The sequence below is a fragment of the Carlito syrichta genome, unplaced genomic scaffold (genome assembly GCF_000164805.1).
Source record: "Carlito syrichta isolate Samal-C Ts95f unplaced genomic scaffold, Tarsius_syrichta-2.0.1 Scaffold305210, whole genome shotgun sequence".
NCBI lineage: Eukaryota > Metazoa > Chordata > Mammalia > Primates > Tarsiidae > Carlito > Carlito syrichta.
This window is the reverse complement of record NW_007249306.1, coordinates 382,585-404,579: the sequence shown is the minus strand read 5'-3', so window position 1 is coordinate 404,579 and position 21,995 is coordinate 382,585. Positions and strand designations below refer to the sequence as shown.

The 21,995-nt window shown below is 35.3% G+C and overlaps 1 protein-coding gene across 6 annotated transcripts in view; it reads right to left on the bottom strand.

Moving 5' to 3' along the window:
- Positions 1 to 917: 917 nt before the first annotated feature.
- The window catches only part of PPP3CA (protein phosphatase 3 catalytic subunit alpha), a 324,678-nt gene continuing 303,600 nt past the window's right edge, over positions 918 to 21,995 (bottom strand). For 3 of the 6 annotated variants that reach the window (XM_008061336.1, XM_021714082.1, XM_021714084.1), the window contains 3 exons: positions 18,248 to 18,332; positions 9,791 to 9,888; positions 918 to 3,580 (listed from right to left, as the gene is read on the bottom strand). In XM_008061336.1, coding sequence (XP_008059527.1) covers positions 3,384 to 3,580; positions 9,791 to 9,888; positions 18,248 to 18,332 — 380 coding nt within the window. In that variant the 3' untranslated portion in view covers positions 918 to 3,383. Of the gene's footprint in view, positions 3,581 to 6,692; positions 6,723 to 9,790; positions 9,889 to 18,247; positions 18,333 to 21,995 lie in introns of all 6 variants that reach the window. The other 3 variants (XM_008061335.1, XM_021714083.1, XM_021714081.1) reach the window with 2 other exon arrangements.

The window sequence follows — 21,995 nt, the reverse complement described above, 5'->3', positions numbered from 1 at the left end:
TCCCTTGAAATATTTCTCATATTTGTCCAGCTCAAGGGGTTTCCAATTTTGAAGAAACTCACAAGGCAAACTTGAAAGGTGCCCTCTTCTTAACGAAATGTGACAAGAGTGATCCAGTGAGTGAGAGATGTGAGGTAGTAAGTAAAGGGTGAGACACTTCAGTAAGACCATTTCCACTGTCCTGCCTGTGGTGTTGACTTCGTGTTGTGGGCTCTGGTTTCTGAGCAGAAAATTTGATGTGTACTATTCACATGGATGTGGTAAGGGTGAGAGGAAAGGAAATGTTTCAGGACAGGGTCATTCTGAGGGCTTCAGCATCACCATGACACCACGTTCAAGGCTGATATCACAAGATACTTGGAGCGTTGACATTCACCCTAAGTCATACCATTGTAGGTGGGCAAAGATATTCTTCTTCCTCTCTGTTTTTGTTCTTAGAATACAAGGTTAGTCTCTGAAGGTTTTTCTTTCTTTTCTTCAAATACCATTTATGAAGATTAGAAGTAGAGGATATTTTAGAAAGAAAAATTGCCGACACAGGGTCAGTCAAATCTGGTTCTTAATCCTTGAAAAGCAAGATGAAAATTCAGGGCTATATTTGAATCCCATGAGAGTATAGTCACCCTGGAGGCAGATGAGGAAGGGTGGGGGACAAGAAGTTGTTTCTGTGTGTGTCTGTACGGGTGGGTGTGTAGCTAAAGGTTCACTGGCATGAGCAACTCAAGAATTCTACAATTTCTCCCAAAGTGAAGGAGACAAATCTAACAACTGATATCTGGCAGTGTTACTCGGTTTGGAGCAGTAACTTCAGAGTTATACCAATATTTCTGATAGATCAAAAGTATTATGAAAAAAATATACGGCATTACTTTCCTAACCACTGATCAGAAAGACCAAGTAATACTCACATCAATTGCTTATTTTAATGTCAAATGTTTATTTCTATGCCATAGTTGCCTCAGCACAATTTGTAAAAGGAAGAAATCCCCCCCCAAAAAAGGTTTTTTTTGGTTTTTTTTTTTTGGGGGGGGGTCAGGAGATTTTCTCTGCAGTTATAAGAAAGTAAATAAACAGCTTGGTACCAGAATTATCAATTTTTTGACATCATTCTAGTAAGTTGCATTTAAATATTTTCCTTGGATATAATCTTTTTTTTGGATGGAAAAGTATCCACAGAAAAAAATGTTTGGATTTATTAAAATAAACTTGGGACAGTCTTTGTCAGAGAATATAACTGGAACATCTTTGTTTTGGTACACTATATCACTAACTGTCATATTCTTATTATTTAATATAACAGGCATACTTTATTACATAAAACAAAGTGCACTAAAAATGAACAATGTTAGAAACAAACTGAAATTTGGTGTATCTTAAATCTTCGGGTGATTAGATAGTAGCTGAAGCACAGATATACAAATTTCATATTAATACAAATGCAACTCTCTTCTCTAATGAAAATGCACTTAGTAGCCTAATTTTTGTTTTTGCTTTAGCATATAGGGCATCCAATACAACTGAAACAACCTGATAACAAATTAACCTTTTTTTTTCAATAAAAAGGAATGCTCTGGTTTCTTAACTGGCTCCCACATTAGAGTGAGCCAGAAGTTCATATCTGCTCTATAAATAGACTTCTGTTGTTTGATTTGAGACACAAATCCACCAAGATTCTTACAGTGGAAGTAGGCACCACCCCTCGGATCACGAGGCTCTTAGGAAGAAGCCTATCAAAGTCAACCTGTGCTGTGTGGTGGTGGGCCAGCACCTAGCAGACACATGGTGGTTGTGCACATCAATCCCTTCAGCAGACTCAGTGGAAGGATGAGAATTCTTTAAGTTCATGCACATTTTATTGAGTAGTAATATAAAATGCTTTTTCTTTTTCATAGTTACAAGTGCATGCTTTGATTGCCAACATGTCAGAAGTCAAATTACAAAGGCAAGGCTTTAGGCTGTAGTGAATTACTTGGGCACTTATACAATTGTTAAAAAATATGAATGGACTTTTGATGCTGTTGTTGTTTTCAGAATGAACCAGTTGTAACCCGTAACTGATATACAAAGGGAAAAAAGTGAAAAAAGTACATTTTTTGTGGCACATGACAGAACAGAACAAAGTAACTAAACTATTATGACATTAACAGTTACCATGCATTTAGAGTTTTACATGTAACTATAAACTTATTTAAATTTCACAAGGTTTGCTAAACATGCTAACCATCTATATGTGCACTGACAAGCTTATGTTAAAAACTTTTAAGAATACTCTCCCCTTTAGATTGTTTTCAAAGCTGTGTTTTGATTACAAAATTTCAAAGGCATTAAGCATTTTCGAGAATATAAAGTACGCCAGTATACATACATTTCCAGTATATGTCAGACCACTAAGCGCATTACAGTCCCATACAGGCCGATACAGCCATTTTTGTTTTCTTAAAAAACATGCATAGGCAGATTTTTTTTTTTTTACAGAATATAGATGCTTTATCACTGTACTTAATATGGTGTCTTGTTCACTATACTTAAAAATGCACCACTCATAAATATTTAATTCAGCAAGCCACAACCAAGACTTGATTTATCAACAAAAACCCCTAAATATAAACAGCAAAAAAAAGATAGATGTAATTATTCCAGTTTTTTTTTTTAAATTAAAGAAAAGATATTCATTGCCAAATTAATAAGTGTTACATGGAAAGAAGGGCATTCAAGCACACTAAAGAAACCTGAGGTAAGCATAATCTGTACAAAATTAAACTGTCCTTTTTTGGCATTTTAACAAATTTGCATCATTCTTTTTTTTTTTTTTTTTCTTTTTCTTTTTTTTTTTTTTAAGACTGCCTAATTCAGTTTAGAGCCATTGTCTGACAAGAGTAGCAAAACATTATCAATAAATAGTCCTTATTTAGTTTGTACATCATTTTGTTAAAAATGTTTGATGTCATCCATTTTTAGTGCTGCAACTGTAAACGTACAATAGAGTAAGAAATTAGACAAAGTTTCAATGTCCAGTAACAGAATAAAAGGCCTTCCATTAACCTATCTAGAAGTCCCCAATGCAGTAGGAAAAGACGTTCAGTCCCCTAACATTGCAGTGTATACTAGAATTAGCTTTCTTTTAAAAATTTTTTTTCCCTATAAGCATTTTTAAAAGGCATACCCCAAAGAGGTATTTCATCACCACCCCAAACAAAATATACTTTGTTATCGATCCCCCTCTTTTTAATGATAGTGTAAACTGAATCCAATTCCTGGCCCCCAGAGCAAATAAGCTACCTTCAGAGGCAAGAACATCCAACTGCTGATATGCAGCTCTCCCCATCATGCCCTGCAGTTCAAACAAAAAAAAAAAAAAAAAAAAAAAAGAGAACAGGAGGCGGTCACTGGATATTGCTGCTATTACTGCCATTGCTGTCCGTGCCGTTAGTCTCTGAGGTGAGAGCCTTGTTGATGGAGTTAAGGTTGGCGTCAGAGGGCATCGCATCTCTGCGAGGCGGCATCCTCTCGTTAATGCGGTCTAAGCCCTTGGCTTCCTCGAAGCTAGTGATCTTATGTTGTGGTGAAAATCCTTTGATAGCTAAACAGAAAATCATTAAAAAAGGGAAAATAGGATTAACCAAAGGAAAACAAAAGGTACAGCTGTTGCAGTAGGCGATGTTAGAGATTTCGCAGTGAGAGAGAATCCTTTAGTAGAGAACAAAGTGACGGGACCTGAACACCACACAACAGACTCCTTACCATACTCGGAGATAACCAAAAGGTTTGAAAACAGCCAATGTCTCTTGCCAATCAAAATGTCCTCTTGAAGTTATTAAGATGTAACCATTTCTCTTGTCTTCATGAAAGGTTAGATCAAAGAAATCCAAAATAGATAGGTAAAGAGGAAAGTTTCTTCCAGGGTCAGGCCTCTAGAATCAGCATCAACTGGCCACATCATTAGCATGATTATACTGCAGCAAACACCCTAACCTAGATAGGCTGTAGCACATCCCTGTTTTTACTATTTCATTGTGCTAGTAATGGCAGATTCACTGGAACCACTGTGTCTGCTAAAAATCTAATAACGGGCTTAATGCAGAAACTAAAAGAAATTAACCAGGGCGTTTTCTGTCATCACAGAATCCCAGAAAAACCTCCTCAGCAAACAACTCGATGGAAGGAAAAACAAGAAGTTATAAACTTCTGTTTCTCCACTCAACTTTAGAAGCACGTGGATTGAGAGAGAAGGTAGGAGAAACTCAGAAAAATTAAGATCAGATTACTAAGTAGAAAAGCACTGTCTGCCCTTCAGCAGCGAACAGGTAAAACTGATGTTCATTTGGTATCCATTATTGCCTAAATAAAAGAAAAATTCATTTTTAGTAGATCAATTCAGATGTGGTGGTTAAATAATAACAAAGAAAATACGCCTTTCACCGTTTTTAGCAAAACTGAATTGATCTGGTTTTGGTTCCATTCAATTAAAATATTAAATTCTCAAAGTGAGGGCAGTGATATTTGATATTTTTTCTTCTTTTGTTTTAGTAATCCTTAGTGTGCTTCAGAGATAGGTAAGGCATTTGCACAAGAAACTAAATGGTTTTTTCAGTGGGTGTACCAACTGGTAAGCTGCAAATAAAATACACAAATGAGGAACCAATGACATCAGTTTGCTTTACTCCCTGTGAAGTGCAAGCCAGATTTTGAAGGGCCAATCACCAATGCTGAATTGGGCTGCATTACCATGGCTGATTAAGGAAAATTTCAAGGTTCCTTTATTCTTCCCCACCTTATTTGGGAAAGGGGGAAAAAAAGCAGTTTAAAGCTGAAACTCTGACATCCACTCCTACACAAATGTACAGTACCTTTCATTGGTATGGATGAGATTCTTAAAAGATACAGCTGTTTCAAAACTCATTAACCAATGAGAAACAGTTTTTCCCTCTCTGCATTTTAAAGGTTAGCATAATGGTGATTAGTCAACTGTGAGAAGAAAAAGATGGGGAAATAGGGAAAGACCAAGGCCCAAAGCAAAGCTTCTTAATTCTTCTCTCATTTAGCAATAATTTGCAAAATAATGGAGCTATCTACCAAGCACCCACCCTGAAAACAATTCAATTATTTTGTAGGACAAAATAATGACAGGAGGTGGCACTCTACTCTTTTTCTAGACTGCTATGAACATAATTTCATCATAATAAGTATAAAATCATCATATTTTATTGTGATTCTATCAATTGAAATGGTAAAAGTGGAATCTCTAATGTTTTAAAAGCCAATAGGGTGGGAGCATAGAAATTAAAAATCTAGCTAGAACAACAGATATTTCTGGAATGGGGCTCAGTTTCTAATCATTTTTATCCATCCTGGTATGGAAGAATGTGCTCTGCTGTAGTTGCTGGTCAGACAATGGGTATTAGCAATTTACATTGGTAGTATACTTAACACAACACAGAGTCACAGAAACCACAGAAAACAGCCAAACTATCAACAAGAATGCACACTGCAGATTAGAATTTGCCAAGAGGAATAGAGAATTCCCACATAAATAGCAGTTTATTCACTGCTATTTAGGAAGCAGTTGTATTTTCTCTTACAGTGCTATCATTTCCCCTACAATATCCAAATCATGTACAAATTGGAAGAGTCTGAAGTGGCAGTTTTTACATCATACCAAAGGACTATATGCACACAATTTTGGGAAAAACAAAAAAGTTATCTTGCAAGAACAAAATACAACTGAAGAATTTTGTTTTAAAGGGGAACTTCAAATTATTCTTTTTGAAATTTCCAGGGGCTAGGGCATGTGTAATATTAAAAACTATTTTGATATGCAGTTCTCTCATAATCATATATTTATAAAGCACTCAAGTAAAGAGTAATTACTAATGGGTTAACTCTCCTGTCCTTGAGCAGTGCTAGGACACAGTTGGAGACAGGCACTTCTTCATTTCCCCTGCAGGTCCTAGTATGGTGCCTGGCACAAAGTAGACACTCAGTAAACATTCATCAATTGAGTGACTATTTGATATTCACTATTCTTGTTATGGGCCACTTCCACAGCCATTAGATACCTTTGAACACTTAATAATATTTTGCTGGTGTAAATTGTCCTGCAAATACCAGTAGGTTAAAATTTGATAAGACTTCCAAAACTGTTTATCTCATGCACAGCTGTCTCACGTAGAAATATTTTTTTAGAGACATAAATTAATGCTGAACTACAACACAGCACTATTTAAATGAACTTTGTTTTTCCTTCAGCTACAAACTTCTGAAGACTAGAATTAATAAAGCTATTTTTATTCTCTCCTTTTCAGTGCTGCCTGAAAGTGATTTGAGGGAGGGACATGGTTCAGCTCAAAGAATATAGTTTTATATGCTATTTGTCAAAACAGCTGCCATAACCCCCACCCCACATCATTCAAGATATATAATCCTTTTGTTTTCTGTGATTGTACTAGGTTCAATGTATACAAAAGTCAAACATAGCTTTAAGGAAAAAAACAAACAAACAAACCATAGAAGGACATTTTCCCCTTTAAAGCAAGAACATTTTGGTTAATACTGAGCCACAACTGTTAGCTCAACACCCACACACTCTGTACAAGCTACAGCAAAAAAAAAAAAAAAAAAAAAAAAAAAAAGAATACACCCAGCAGAGCCCTTATCTGTTGTAGGTACAACAGAAAGGGGACTGGCCAATTTACCTTCATCAGCCTCAATAGCCTCAACAGTAGCTGAAGAGAAGAAAGGGGGTGCAAAATGAATGAGAAAAATGAGTAGAGGATTTTTTAACTCTAAGAACAAATCAGTGACGATCAAAGGAGCTAAGAGAACTAATGTTCCTGTAAGTGCTGGATTCTGGCACAGACAACACAACAGAAATGTTAAAAACAAAAAAAAAACCACATCACAAAAAATAATAAGTTTAATTTATAAACTGGATACATTTATCTGAATAAATTGCTTTGGTTTTTGTCCAATAAATAAATGACACATGTTTAACCCTTTAGGAAAAATGCTCAGGAAAATTGCTTTTACTTGGACTGAATTATAAGAGATTATATAAATCTAAAATGTTCTTTTGACTCACACAGAGTACTATGAAACCTTTGCTATGTTTGGTGATTTACAGTTTAAAAATGCCAGATGAAATGGTATGGTGCCATAATGTTGGTGGAATAATTCACAGTTTAATATTAAATAGCACTATTTCCTAAAGTGATGAAAAAGCAAGGCGTTCAATTATAAAAGAAAAACAAAATTGGCATGTCTAAGTTGATAGTGCATGTTACTCTCTAAAGAAAAATATTGAGCATGTTTGGATTTGGTGGAGGTTGGAAAAAGGGTAAAAGAGAAAAAAAAAAGAAAGGAATCATATAGCTTGGACTTCTTTTGCCAGGCAGCCCAATTTAAAATATATTTTCTTTTCCCTAGTGGAATGTAATTTTTGGAAATGAAATTCTTGAAACATTACAGATCAAGTGGTAATATGCCAGTAGCAGCAATAATTCTATCAGCATTTTAAAGAACAGGCAGCCTAAATACTGAAACATGGTTTCATCTAAATATACTGAAACAGTATATATCAGAGGTAGAACTTTAAAGGCCTATTGCTTTATCAGTAATTTAAAAAATGAGGTTAGGGTCTATATTTCCACAGTACAGATGTATGAGTCTTCCTATGTTATTATAGTTAGTTGCTGTTTTCCTAATTAAATCTTAAAATGCAAAACTCTGTAACTCTAAAATGTTCAATATTAAAATTCTACCCTTTAATTTGCATTTTTCTTGTAATTCAAGGTTTGAAAACTAAAGCAGCTGCCTTATGTGCACTATAATTTACTTACAGTGCATTCTAGATTCCATATGATAAAAATGGAAAATGGTTACTGCCATGGAGAAGAGTCAAATAGCAAAGTTTAAGTAGTTTTCTCTTTCAGGTAAATTGAAAGGGGTCAGGCAGTGAATTTTAAAGTTGTATTAATTTATGTAGTTTAAAATATATACTAAGTTTTAGAATTTCAAGGACACATGAAGCTCCAACCCATATGTCTTTTGTGTGTATGTATGTGTGTGTGTGTCTCTGAGAGTTCAATACAGAATAGCACAAACCAATGGATTTAAAATAAAGTAAAAGAGAAGAAAACTGAATAACCTAAAGTAAAAACATGGGTGAAAATTTGGAAATGAAACAAATATTTGGAAGAACTTAAGTATAAAAATAAAGCAAACAATCTGAAACCACACCAGCACTGACATATTAGAAATATATACTGCCCATTATTAAATGAAACTTTCTAAAGCAAATGTGGCCCACAGTTTCTGATAATACACCTGCTTTCCCTTAAAATATGCTTATCAGAAACTAGATTTCAGTCAGTTAGGCAGAGTAGATTTTGTGCACATAAGTAATGCTAATGGTTCAGTGAGTATGTTTACTTTGGTAGGAACTTGTGTGTGTTTTAAAAGTTATTAATTCCGAGCTACAAATTTAAAGGGGGGAATTTCTTTCAATACTATGTATTTTCCTACTTTCATTTAAAATTTTTTATTTTTTCATAGAAACTCAAAGACATTGATTTGGAAAATATACAACTAAAAATTAAAAAAAAATTATGCGATGCTACAAGAATGAGATCATTTAGCAATACCATATTCATGAATGCGATCATTACTCGTAATACAGAAGAGGTGTTGCCTGAATAACATATAAATAAAAAGACCTGAATCTCTGAGGGTTAATAAAAAGGATAGGAAAGAAAATACAAAAAAGATTCACGGAAAGATACAAGAAAGCAAGAGGCTGAGAATGTTTTGAAAATGTAATAGTATACTTTTATTCTAATTTTTTTCTGTTAAAGTCTAATCCAATAGCAAAATTTCCGTAATGTATTGTTTAAATTATGTACTAATTAATGATATTAGTTAAATTTGATAACAAAACAAAAATAACAAAAGTAAAAGAGTGTATAGAACTGTGCTAACATGGTAGCCACAAGTCACACGTGCCTATTTAAATTAAATTTAATACAAATCAGATAAAATAACAAATTTAGTTTCTCATTTGTAATATCTATGTTTCAAACCTCAAAAGTTGTATGTGGCGTCTGTATAGACACAGAAATTTCTACCACAGCAAAATGTTCTGTCGGACAACACGGGTCTAGAAAGCTACATATTTTAGCACAAAAATCTCTATTTTTAAGAAAACATTACCATTCTCTTTTATCAAAAATAAAATGGGTTCTATTCAGTTTTTTATGTTTTGGACTGACAAATCAGAGAAAAGACATATGGCTCCCAATTTCTATTCAAGTGGATAATAAAATCACCCTTTTTACACTCTTTTTCCATTACCCATGAAAATCTAGACTTACAGGTATATATCAATCTGTGTGTGTATGTGTGTGTTTATATCACTAATAAAAGATAACCAGAAGAGTATTAAAAATGTAACTGAAAAGTTGTTTTTAGCAACTGACTGGCTCAAAGTAGTCAAACCTATTGTGCATGTAGGCAGTCTACATGAGTTGTCTTATAGCTAGGCCTGAATATGAGGATTAATGTGTAAATGAAGGATGGAGGATGGGTGGGGTAAAGACCACCTTCTAGAGAATGAGGGAGCTACTATGTAGGACATGACTGGTCAAATTGATTGGGGTTTCAGCACTTCTTCCAGCTGAGAAGAACTGAAGACCAAAGACAGAACTTAAATGGATGAAAAAAATCAGGGCTCTAAAGACACAGTTGACTGCGATGCCCCAGGCCCCAGGCACACAGTCACATCAATAGGTCTGCTTACCACTTTGCAGAGTTTGCTTCCCTCCAGAAAGTACCCCGCTGGGGAGCATGCCAGTTGGGGTCAAGCCTTTCAGCGTCAGCACACTTTCACTCTCTTCTCTGGAAGACAAAGAGGGGAGGCATTAACTCTTATTTTCTTTAATGAAAAAAAAGATGACTCAAAGGAAATTCATATAAGAATGCACATTAACCTCTGTCTTGGCTCTTTGGATCTTTTTAAAATATAATATTTACATAACATTACTTATATATAAGTATACATAAGTAATATATACATTTATACATTACTTATGTATAAATAAGTAATGTTACATAAATGACTGCTACAAGAAGATTTACATTACCAGTTGGGGAGGCTCATCCTCCTCTAAGTACAGAAGATACAGAAAGCAATTCTGATTTTGTAATCAGGCATCACAATACTGTCTGTTGTACATCTTATATGATACCAATAAACATGTTGTAAGTGAGCCATGGAGAGTGTATATTTTGATATGGGAGGAAAAAAACCCAGAAAGTATATGGGAGATTAAAAAAAATCTGACCTATGGTTTAGGGAACCCGAAATTACATACAGGGGACTTTAGAAATTAAGGAATTCAGGAATTTTGACATTACATGAAAAACACTCAAAATAATGGCAAACACCAGTAAAGCCACAGGTAAATTCCCCAGCTTTTCTTTTTTAGTCACTTTCCCCATTTATGTACTAATATACATATATTCTCTTACTCAGTATGACAACTGTTTTACCATCAGTTTTAAATATATCATTATTTCAATTATACTTGACACTATTAATCATTTTGATTTACTAAATCCTAATAAGCAAATAGCCATGAAATAATAGCCTCATATCTTCCTAAAGCAGACACTGCAATCCTAGAAACCAGAAAAAAAGTTTAAAATAACTATATATCTGTGTGTGTATAAAACTATATAACATTTAGTATGTAGATCTACTCCATTTTTATGAAGGTATTTAACATAACTTAAACAGAATTCCTGAACTCCTTCCCAAACCTGCTGCTTCTACAGTCTGTCTTCAACTCAGAAACGGGCAATTCCATCTTTTATTTGCTTAAGAGTAAAGGATCACTCTTAAACTCCTTTTATCCTCTCTTATTCCACATGTGCTAGAAAATCTTGAAGACTCTACTCTCAAAATATTTCTACTATCTTATCACTTCTCACAAATCTACTACCTCATCTCTTTTGAAAACAGCTTTGTTGAAATATAACTAACATAGCATGTAATTTACCAATAGAGTATATGATTTGATCAATGATTTTTAGTATATCCACAGTTATACAACCATCACCACAATCAATTTTAGAACATTCTCCTCACTTCCAAAAGAAACTTCATATACATTATGCAGTCACTCGGGATACCACCTACCCCCTGACCTTCCATAGGACCAGCAATCCTCCTATTGGGAACATATCCAGAGAAACTCAAATCATTCTACAAAAATGATACCCGTACATGCATGCTTATTGCAGCATTATTCACAACAGCAAAAACATGGAACCAACTGTGCTGCCCATTGAAACTGGACTGGATAAAAAAATGTGGTACATATACACAATGGAATATTACGCAGCCATAAAGAAGGACAAACATATGGACTTCACAGCAACTTGAATGGATTTAGAGACTGTAAAACTCAGTGATCTAGCACGGAAACAAAGAACTGAGTACCACATATTCTCACTCATAATCGGACTCTGAACATTTACCATAAGAAAGGGATTGGCAATAGCAGGATACTGCTTGGGTGGGGGTGGGGGGCATATAACATCAATAAGGGTACCTGATCTCAAACCAGGGAAAGTGGGGACCCAAGGGAGGCCCAAACTTTACCTGTACAATGTCCACTTGTATACCTAATCCCAAATAGTACACCACATCTTTAAAAGTATGTGTGTGGGGGTGTGTATATATATATATAAATGAATTTATATGTAAAATTTAAAACAAACAAAACGCTGTCTTGTGTGTATACATTTATACATAAAATTTAAAACAAACAAACAAATGCAGTCTTCTGTGACTGTCTTCTTGTGCTCACCAGCAGCAACTCTTATCTGGATTGCAGCAGCCTCCTGAATGGTCTCTCTGCTCCATCCTTGTCATACTCTTGTCCCCTCCTCCCATAACTGTATGCCAGCCAGGATGAACCTTTTAATACCCACCCAGATTGTGTCATTCCTCTATTCAAAACTCTCTAGCAGCTTCTCCTCTCCATAAGGTAAAAGGTAAAATCTTTAGCAGGTTCCACAAGGGCCTTAAAAAAACTAGCCCTCAACCCACACTCTCCTATTCTCACTCATCTCTTGGACTCTAGCGTCCACTTTCCTCAGACATATCCAGCGTGCTCCACTGAGGGGCACTGTATTTGCTTTGTTATCCTCTTCCCTGGAGTCCGTGTGGTTAACTCTTTTCTCTGTCTTCAAATCTCTGCTCCAATAGCATCTTCTAAGCAAAGACCTCCCTAACAATGCCATTTAAAATAATACCTTCTATACTCTTTCTCCCCTTGCCTATTTTATTTTTATCTAAAGCACTTATCAGTCTGTTTATTTGTTTATTTTGAGTTTGCACTGTCTATTACATTTCCCCTCCCCCACCACCCCAGCTAGACACACTTCATGAGAGCAGGGGTTTCTGCCTGCTTTGATCACCACAGCATCCACAGTACCCAGACTAGGACAGTATCTGGTACATAGTCCATATTCAAAAAATATTTACTAAAAAAAAAATGAGTAAAAGAAAGACTGAATGAAGAATGGTAGCGTTAATCCACATTTTATATTTGTCTCTTCTACTGCAGAGTTCATTTAAAAATATTAGATTTGAGATAGTCAATCGTCATTTACTTCCATGCAGATATTTCAAACTTTTCAAGCTTCTGCTGTCTGTCAAACCATGAGAAGTCACATGAAGAAATACCTTGAATGCTAATATGATTTGGAAAAATTGGGAGGATCTCGAAAGAAATGAACACAATTTTCTTTTACATTTCATATTCAAAATCAAACTGTGGTTGTAGTTCTTAAATATAGAATCTTGGTATCAAATCCCATATTGAACACAGGAATCCTCACACAAGATGAACAGTGAAAACCCATAATGCTCAAATAAGAACAATTGAATATTAGTTTTCATCTACAAAAATGTTCTTGTAATCTGGGGTACTCTTCTTAAATTTTTCAAAACTTTAATTTTGTACTAATAGTAGAAAAATCTTTTTGGAAAATCACACCTTTGAGGTCAGACTCACCCAGGCTAAAAATCCTTGTCATCAGACTGAAGTCAGGACATTGTCTAACTCTCCTGGGCTTTAGTTTTCTTGTCTATAAAATTACATCTATAATTATAGAGTTTCTATGAGGACCAAATTATATACTATAGCAAAAGTCCTTACACAGAAGATGGTCATTTTCTTAATTTACTCCCTCCCTTTTCTTTTTTCATTCAACTATATTCCTTACCTCTCTGACTGTCATTCCTGCCTCACACAGAAGCCATGCCCTCAAAGGTTTCTGGCAGCTTCCTCATTCCTCAATTCCAACAATCTGTGCTGAGTTCTCATTCAAACTGATATCTCTGCAGCAATTCCCTCTGATGTCTATGTCCTTTTTCCTGAAAGACTCTGTCTCAAGTTTTGGAATGCTTTCTTTCCTGGTTCTCCACCTTCTCTGATAACATCTTCTCAGTTCCTAGGTTGATCTTCTTCTATCTCCAGATCTGTGCTTTCCAATACATCAGCCCCCATTACATGTGACTCTCACCCACTTGAGACATGACTAAGCTAAAATGTACTGTAAGTATAAAATACACATGGGAATTCAAAGACTTAGTTCAAAAATAAGAATAGAAAATAACTTTTTAGTAGTGCCAAATTGATTACATAATCATATAAAGTTAGGGACATTTGTGTTAAATAGAATATATTATTACAATTAATGTCACATGTTTCTACATCTTTTACTGTGGTTTCTAGAAAATTTAAAATGACTGATGTAGTGCATATCACATTTCTGCTGGAAATCAATGTTCTGGAGTATTCGTTTTTGCCTTTCACCTTCTCCTTTAGAAAGATTATCTACTTATGCTGCTGCGGTCAGGTCTCTGTGCTGTTCATTCTTTAGTCTGCATTTCTAACCCTCTCTTCTTTCTGAAGCTCCAATGCAGAATTTCTAACTATCTCCACATAAATGTTCTGCCAAATTCAACTCACTGTAATCTTCCCAATAAAAATGTTAGGTATTTAAAATAGAAAAATAGTTGTCCTTCCTCAGATAACAGTATGCTATCAACTGTATAGACTAGGACCTCCATAGAATATTCTCAGATTATTTCCTCTGTCTTATAGGTAAGGGTCCCTTGTAGTGAACAACGAAAATCTATTTTGGCTAATTTTAACAGGAAAGAGGTATGCTGGGCTCATAGATCCAAGGAACCGAACTTCAGCGGTCTGCAGCTTAGAAGAGTGGCCATGCCCATCCACACCGTGGGGTTGGCTTCATGAGAGGCTGCCACTGATGTTCAGAGCAATATGGAAGCTCACTAACGCTGTACAGTTCCAAAATGCTGAGGAGGAAGCTCTCCCATTGCTGGCCCCTCCGATTCCATACCTGACAGAACAATTCCCATCACTGCCTGCTGCTTTTTCCAAAGCTCATTTTGAAACAGATGGCTTATGTGCACTTATCTGACTGATGAATTCCAGGCAATATGCCTATACCTTACCTGCAAGGGCTGCTAGAGAGAGTTTTCTGGTTCCCGTACAGTGCTGCAAATTTCCAAAATATAAGAAAGCTGCTGGACAGCTACATCTGACAAATTTGCAGCCCCATCCACATTCATTCATCACATTTTAGCTCCCTAAATTCCTTACATTTGTCCCTTCCTTTGCATTTCTCCTCCCACAGCCTGACCCAACCTTGATTTGGATTACTTCAATAGCTTCCTAAATGTCTTTCTGTTACCAATGCATTTTGCTAGCCAGTTTCCACAGTACTGCTAACATATACAGTGAAACATGGGTTAGAGCATACCTCTTGCTCCATGAAAATAATTTCAGGCTGGGCACAGTGGCCAGGCCTGCAATCCCAGTACTTTGGGAGGCCAAGGCAAGAGGATTGCCTGAGCCTGGGGGTTTGAGACCAACCTGGGCAACTTGGCAACCTCATCTATACAACAAATGAAAAAAAATTAGCCAGGTATGGTAGCACATGTCTGTAGTTCCTGCTACTTGGAAGGCTGAGGCAGAAGGATTGCCTGAGCCCAGCAGGTCGACGCTGGGGTGGCTGGGGGCGGGCCATTGCACTCCAGCCTGGGTGACGGAGTGAGACGCTGAATCAAAAAAAAAAAAAAAAAAATCCATGACTCATTGTCCACACACACAAACATTAAATGCTTTACCATGGTATTTAGGGCACTCATGGATCTGGACTGAAATATATTTTTAGCCATAGTTTTTACTAGGTTCATTACTCATCTTCATGTTTTTTTACTATCCAACCCTTTTATACACTTAGAATTCATTACTAGACTACTAGTATTCTTTAGAATTCATACTAGACTACATAGTTCACTTTTAAGTAAGACTCTCATTAGTGCTGCTTTCCAACTGAGTGAGTTTGGACATACTATTTAGCTTCTTTCAATTTTAATTTTCTCACCATAAACTGAGTTCCCGTAGACCTTCCAAGTGCCCTATGTGGATTACTATCAAGTGTGTGTAACATGGGGCCATGACACCTGGCACACAGCAAGCACCCTGTAAAAAGATGCCATTGATATCACTATTAGGACCGTATGGGCACGTTTCTGATAATTTCTTCACATCTAGGAATGCCGTCATCAATTCTCCATCTACTGGAATCCAGCCATTCCTTCACAGAACTCCTCCAATGTCAACCTCTTCATGAACATTCTAGTCAGGAAACATGGAGGTCCTTCCTGTCCAATACCACAGCAGAGCATCTGTTCATGTAGTAGAACATACTTTATTGTCTTATATTAGTTTATTATCTATATGTCTAACATTTTAATTTGGTATCTGGATTGCCCAATTCCGTGTACAGTACACATACATTTAATGCTCAATAATTACTTACTAAGATTAATTTACTTTTCTATAGATATGATCCCTCTATATTCTGCATGTACATGGTAGGTTTTAGTATAGGGAAGCATAAATGTATACCTTGTTTTTATTTTCTACCAATATGTGTAATCTTAAATCACTGATAATCAGTAGAATAGTCCCTTTCTCAAAGAATAGTCCATAGAAATTCTAGAACTATTTTTACTTCCCTTCATAGAGAGACTTCTGATAGAAAAATAAATAAGAGCATTTACTGGTAAAACTACAGCATGACAAATAAGCAAGTGTGTACTCAGAGTAACAACTAAGTTTACAGTCCTGTGCCTCCACAAAGCATTTTTGTAGCCACACTGGCCCCTTACTGCTCCTCAAAATTACTGACTTTCTTGCCACTTAAGAATCTTCGCACTTGCCTTGAACTCTATTCCCCCATTTCATGAAGGTCATCCACACTTGCTCAAATACCATTACTCAGAAAGTTCTTTGTTGATAACATACTAAATTAAGTGCCTTATTTCCCTCTTGCTATCTTCTATATTGCTTTATTTTCTTTCTTCATGGCACATATTGAATGTTTTAAGTTTTACTATTTTTATTTACCACACAAATAAATAAGCCCCGAAACTGTCGTTAAAAATGTAGAGCTATAGAGCAAAAGCACCTCATTCATTAGCTGTAGGAAGCAATGATACTCTATATTTTCAGCTTGAATATGGCTTGTTGTGATCATGCTGGCTACCACAAGAGCTGTTACTGCCTTTGATATGGTGTCTTTGAGAAAGGATGATAATGCTTTTCATCTTTCTCATAGCTCCCTGCTTTTGGCATCAAGTCATTCAGTTACTTTTCAGTGACTCTGTCAGGAACGGGATAGAAATAGCAAGACGAAAAATCAGAAGAGACAGTGTAGCTACTTTATGAGAATGCGTGGAGGCAAAAATTAAATTATTAAATTATACAATTACAGATGTAATCCCAAGGTATTTCTATTTATCCTTATTAATGTGCATAATTGTGAACTGACTGCATACTCACGGGTAAACATATAATATTTCAGAGTAATCTTCTGAAGATAAATATAATTTCTTTGTATTATTTAGAAATAATAATTCACTTGAAGCAAAGTGTAGTTAATTTCCTTCAAGAACAAGAACTTGCTTTCTAAACTCATGCTTAATTAATAATAGCATGACTCATGATCTATCTGAAAAATGTACGTGTGGAAATTGACACATTAACTTTTTTTTTTTTTTGAGTGGGGTCTCTCTCTTTCTCTCTCTGTCACCTAGGCTGGAGTGCAGAGGCATGATCACAATTCACCACAGATTCCACCTTCCTGGGCCTAGGTGATCCTTCTGCCTCAGTATCCCAAGTAGCTGAGACTACAGGCATGTACCACCATGCCTGGCTAATTTTTTAATTTTCTGTAGAGATGAGGTCTCACTATATTACCTAGTCTGGTCTCGAAAACCTGGGTTCAAGAAACCCTCCCTCCTTAGCCTCCCAAATTGCTGGAATTACAGGCATGAGCCACTGCAACCAGCCCATAATCTCTCAATGATTAGAATGATATAGATTCACATGGATACATTATGGTTGATGTTCATTTCCAAAAAATCTAATGAAATGCATCTGATAAATTCATCTTTTACCACAGAGTCAGAATGAAAAATTTTTAAAAAGTTACAATAGTGTTTCCTGTTTCACAAGATTTCCAACCTATTGTGAAACAAATGTTTTTAAAGTCCTGTAGCAAAATAGAAGAATAAAACTTGATGCAATCCATTTACAGATACTTTAAGAGATAATTTAGGAGACTGCAATTTAACTAACATAGTGGGAAACTGACAATTTCCTCACTGAATTTAATTTTCATCCTTTCATTATTATTATTATTATTATTATTGTTGTTGTTTTTTGAGAGAGAGAATCTTGTTCTGTCACCTAAGCTGGGATGTAGTGGTTTGGCTCACTGGGCCTGAGTGATTCTCCTGTCTCAGCCTCCTGAGTAGCTGGGACTACAGACACATGCTACCATGACCAGTTAATTTTTTACTTTATTTTCTGTAGATATGGGATCTTACTATTTTGCTCAGGCTGGTCTCAAACTCCTGGCCTCAAGCTACCCTTCCACCTCAGCCTCCTAAAGTGCTGAAATAACAGGAGTGAGGCATCACACTAGCCTTTTCCTTTAATTTTCATTTTAAAATAAAAAAATTAATTAAAAGTAAATATTTTCCAGTAAAACATTTAAATTACAAGATTGTGGTATTAAAATATTTATTAAGTGACATATCATAAAATTCAAAATAGAAATAAAGGAAAAATTATCTCACCTGAGAACCGAGAACACTCTGGCCATTTTGCCTATCGCTCGGATCTTGTTCCTTATCACCTCCTTCCGGGCTGCAGCTGTTGCTCCTGTATTTAAAAACAAAGTTAAGTAGTCAGTAATTTTTCATATAACTGTAATTATTTTACAATTGTACATAGATAATAGGCTGCAGTAAGCAAAATCGGTTTTTTTCCCCCTTAAGAGGATTTATCTGAAGTTAAATGTGAAAATCTATGCTTTTGGCCATTAGTACTAGGATGTGATTCTTGAAAGATCCCACAATGCCGGAAAACAGCTTTGGAGGTTTCCAGGTGAAGGTCGGTAAGGAGCTAACTGGAAAATCACTGAGTAGACAGCAGTAGGTTCTTGCCCTTCTCTTCTCTTTGAGTGTTTTCTTGTTTACACAAAGAGATATGTACTGAAAGGAAAAGTTAAGTGTGTCATCGGCATCTTCTATTCATTTCCAATCTCCATGCTGGGAAGACTGCTTGAGGAAACTACTTTTTCAAAAGTTCTCCCTTGAAGTGATCTAACTAGGGAGACTCTTAATTCCTGTTAGTACTTGAAACATCATTTATATTATTTAATGGTCATTGTTTTAGCATTGCTCTTTCATCTTCTGGTTGGTTCATAAGTTCTAAAGAAAAAAATGGAAAACTGCTGAACTAGATTTTATGAGATGAAGGCACATGGTTTGTATTTTAGTTCTATGTAAAAAAAAATACTCTTGTGTCTGTCTGGGTAAGTTTTACCACTTAGTACATTTTCCAAATAAAAAAATCAATTTCATAGGTTATTGTTACTTTAAACAAATATTTTATTTTTAATCATGTTTTTATATAATGTTACATGATAATTAGTGAATCCATTTTTTTTCAATTCCCAAGGTATATTTGGAGAAGTATAAAGCACAGAAAAATACCTTTTCTTAAAATTTTTATAATACAAGGTAAAAAGAATAATGATGCCCTTTTATATATTATATGAAACTATATAGAAAGTACTGACACAAGCAGATTAGCTTTCTGGTACTATTGTCTCTAATAGATATATAACAAAATATTCTTTTCAAATAATATGAGAAATGTTCCTAATCTGAAGGAACACTTTAAGTTACATAATTTACTCAGAGACTGATTGGTATCTGCTTCAGTTTTTAAATCCGTAATAAGAACAAGCTTTCTGACCTTTTTGAAGGAAAGATTTCTGCTTTTCTCCTTAGAGGGCTTTTATGAATGCAGTTGGAATCTTTTTTATTATCTGATATGGGTCAAACAACTAATCAACACCCTAACATTTCTACAAGAAAGAAAACTTGCGACAATGCATATAATTTTGAAATGACTGGAGAAAGGTCTCTGCTTTTCTCTCTACTCCAAGAAAGTGAAAACATAATGGTTGCTTTTCTTTGCCTGGTTGGGTTATCGTTCAGAGGTAATGCTGATACATGCCCATCTCACAGGTGCATAGGTGTTCCTCCCAAGGGAATGTACCAACCAGAGAGCTAGCTTCTTCCCACTTTTCCTTCCACCTGAGAGCAGCTCTCAGTTTTGCCCATTTTTTCCTCTCTGTGGCAATCACCCCACGGTAGGCACCTCTCAACATATCCAATGGGTAGGTCTCATTATTGCTAGGTATTCTGCCTACAAGTGGGTACAGAAAGTTTCCATTCATGTGGAAGAAAGCTATTCGACAATCCAGTTGTTCTGTTAATCAAGCTAAACCATGGATTCATATCCACTACTAGCATTGCAAATTATTACTCTATTGGCAAGACCACTGAAGGGGAAAGTGGGATTATGAGGATCCTCCTACAAATTATGACTTAAACTATTCATTTGGATTAGAAATATTTCTGATATTATTTGAAGAGAATATTTTGTTGTATATCTACCAGAGGCATTAGAATGCGAAAGGTAATCTGTATGTGTAGGATTTTCTTAATGAAAAAAATGCCCTCATAACTTATTTTGAATTTGTGACAATTTTATCTATGATTTGTAATTAAGATTCTTTATATAACAAACTCTACCCTAAAGACCATCTAATATTATGAATTCCCTGTGCTTGCTTGGATTTTAGAAGATTACTGATCAGGAGATTACTAACTGACTTTTTTAAAGTGGGATGACGAGTAGTCTCCTTATGGTGGTCTTCCTACGTATTTTTCTGGTTACTCTGTTCACGCTGCTTTCCATCTAATGTTGTGCTAATATTACTATTTTGTGTTTAATATTCTCTACCACAACTGACTCAATAAACTCAGGGGTCATGATGTACTAAGTAAGGGAAAAGTTTCTTGACCTCTCCAGTAAAAACTATGGCCATATCATGAAATTGAACCAACAGACACAAATAATGTAAAGTGTGAAAGAGCTCTGAAAATAGCCACTATATTTAAAAGCCCAATAAGAAAAGCAGCAAGAAGTGGTTAAAATGTCTAGAAATAAAATTAAATATATTTAAGAGAAACGAGAAGAAAAAAACAAAATCAAATGTTTAAACAAAATATGAATAATCTCATAGAAAATTTCTAATCAAGGACTTGTAAACACTATAACTAGAACAATAAAAAAGTAAGAAAGTAAGTTGGAAAAGGAGAGAAAAAAATTATGTAAAGCTGTGCTTCTTAGCTCAGTATGAGCTGATTAGAAAATGCTCAAACACATACTACATTTTAAATGTAAAATGGACATTCTGATAGCCAAAGCCAGTATACCACTCCTATTTTTAGATCAAATGAATTATTGGAGAACATAGAACCGATATTCTACTTTATGCATACATAGTTGTGCTCCCAACAAATGGTAAATCACAACATATCATAATACTTTTCTTAATTAAAAAAATCTTGTTTAAAATTTCTCAATAACCAAGGTAAAATTGTATTAATTATTTAATTTATTTTTAAATTATTTTGTTAATTAATAAAATTAAAATCTATTTACTCAAAAAGTTAAATAACCTGATCACAGAGGTAAGAAGAGACATTAAAAATAGTTTCTTAATGTTTTATCCTGGGAATTACCTCCAATATTTTCCAAGTAATCAAAATCAAAATTAGTTCACATCAAACATTTATAACCTTTCAACGATTTAAAATATCCAAATAAAATATCTGGTTTGACATGTAATTGAATGTTTTTTTTGGGGGGGGGGAGTGGTGAGATAGTAGGAATTTATTGAGAAGACAGGAAAGCTCCTGGCAGCAGGAGGGGTCCTGAAGTGTTGCCCAACATGTAAGTGAATTTTAGAAAGCTGAACAATAGTAAGATAGATTTAAATTCAGATGTAAATGTCCTGTTATACTGTGCTTAGTGTTGCTATTCCTGGTTTTTGGTATTTTCCAGAGACCATTAAAACTCTTTGTCGAAAAATGTATGTTCCATTGCAAGTCCTCACATTCCATAATTAAACAGAAAGATCAAGGAAAAGTGTATGGTTTTTCAGAATTTTACTAACTGCAACATGCATATATGATATCATATTAAACATTCTTCTTATTGTTCAATTTAAGTTGTGAAATTGTACCATAGTAGCTCAAATTAAAAGTCGGTAGATTGGCCGGGCTCAGTGGCTCAGCCTGTAATCCCACGCTTTGGGAGGCCGAAGTGAGTGGACTGCCTGAGCCCGCGGGTTCGAGGCCCACCTGGGCAAATTGGTGAGACCTCGTCTCTACAATAAAAATCAAAAAATTAGCTGGGCGTGGTAGCACACGCCTGTAGTTCCAGCTACTTGGAAGACTGAGG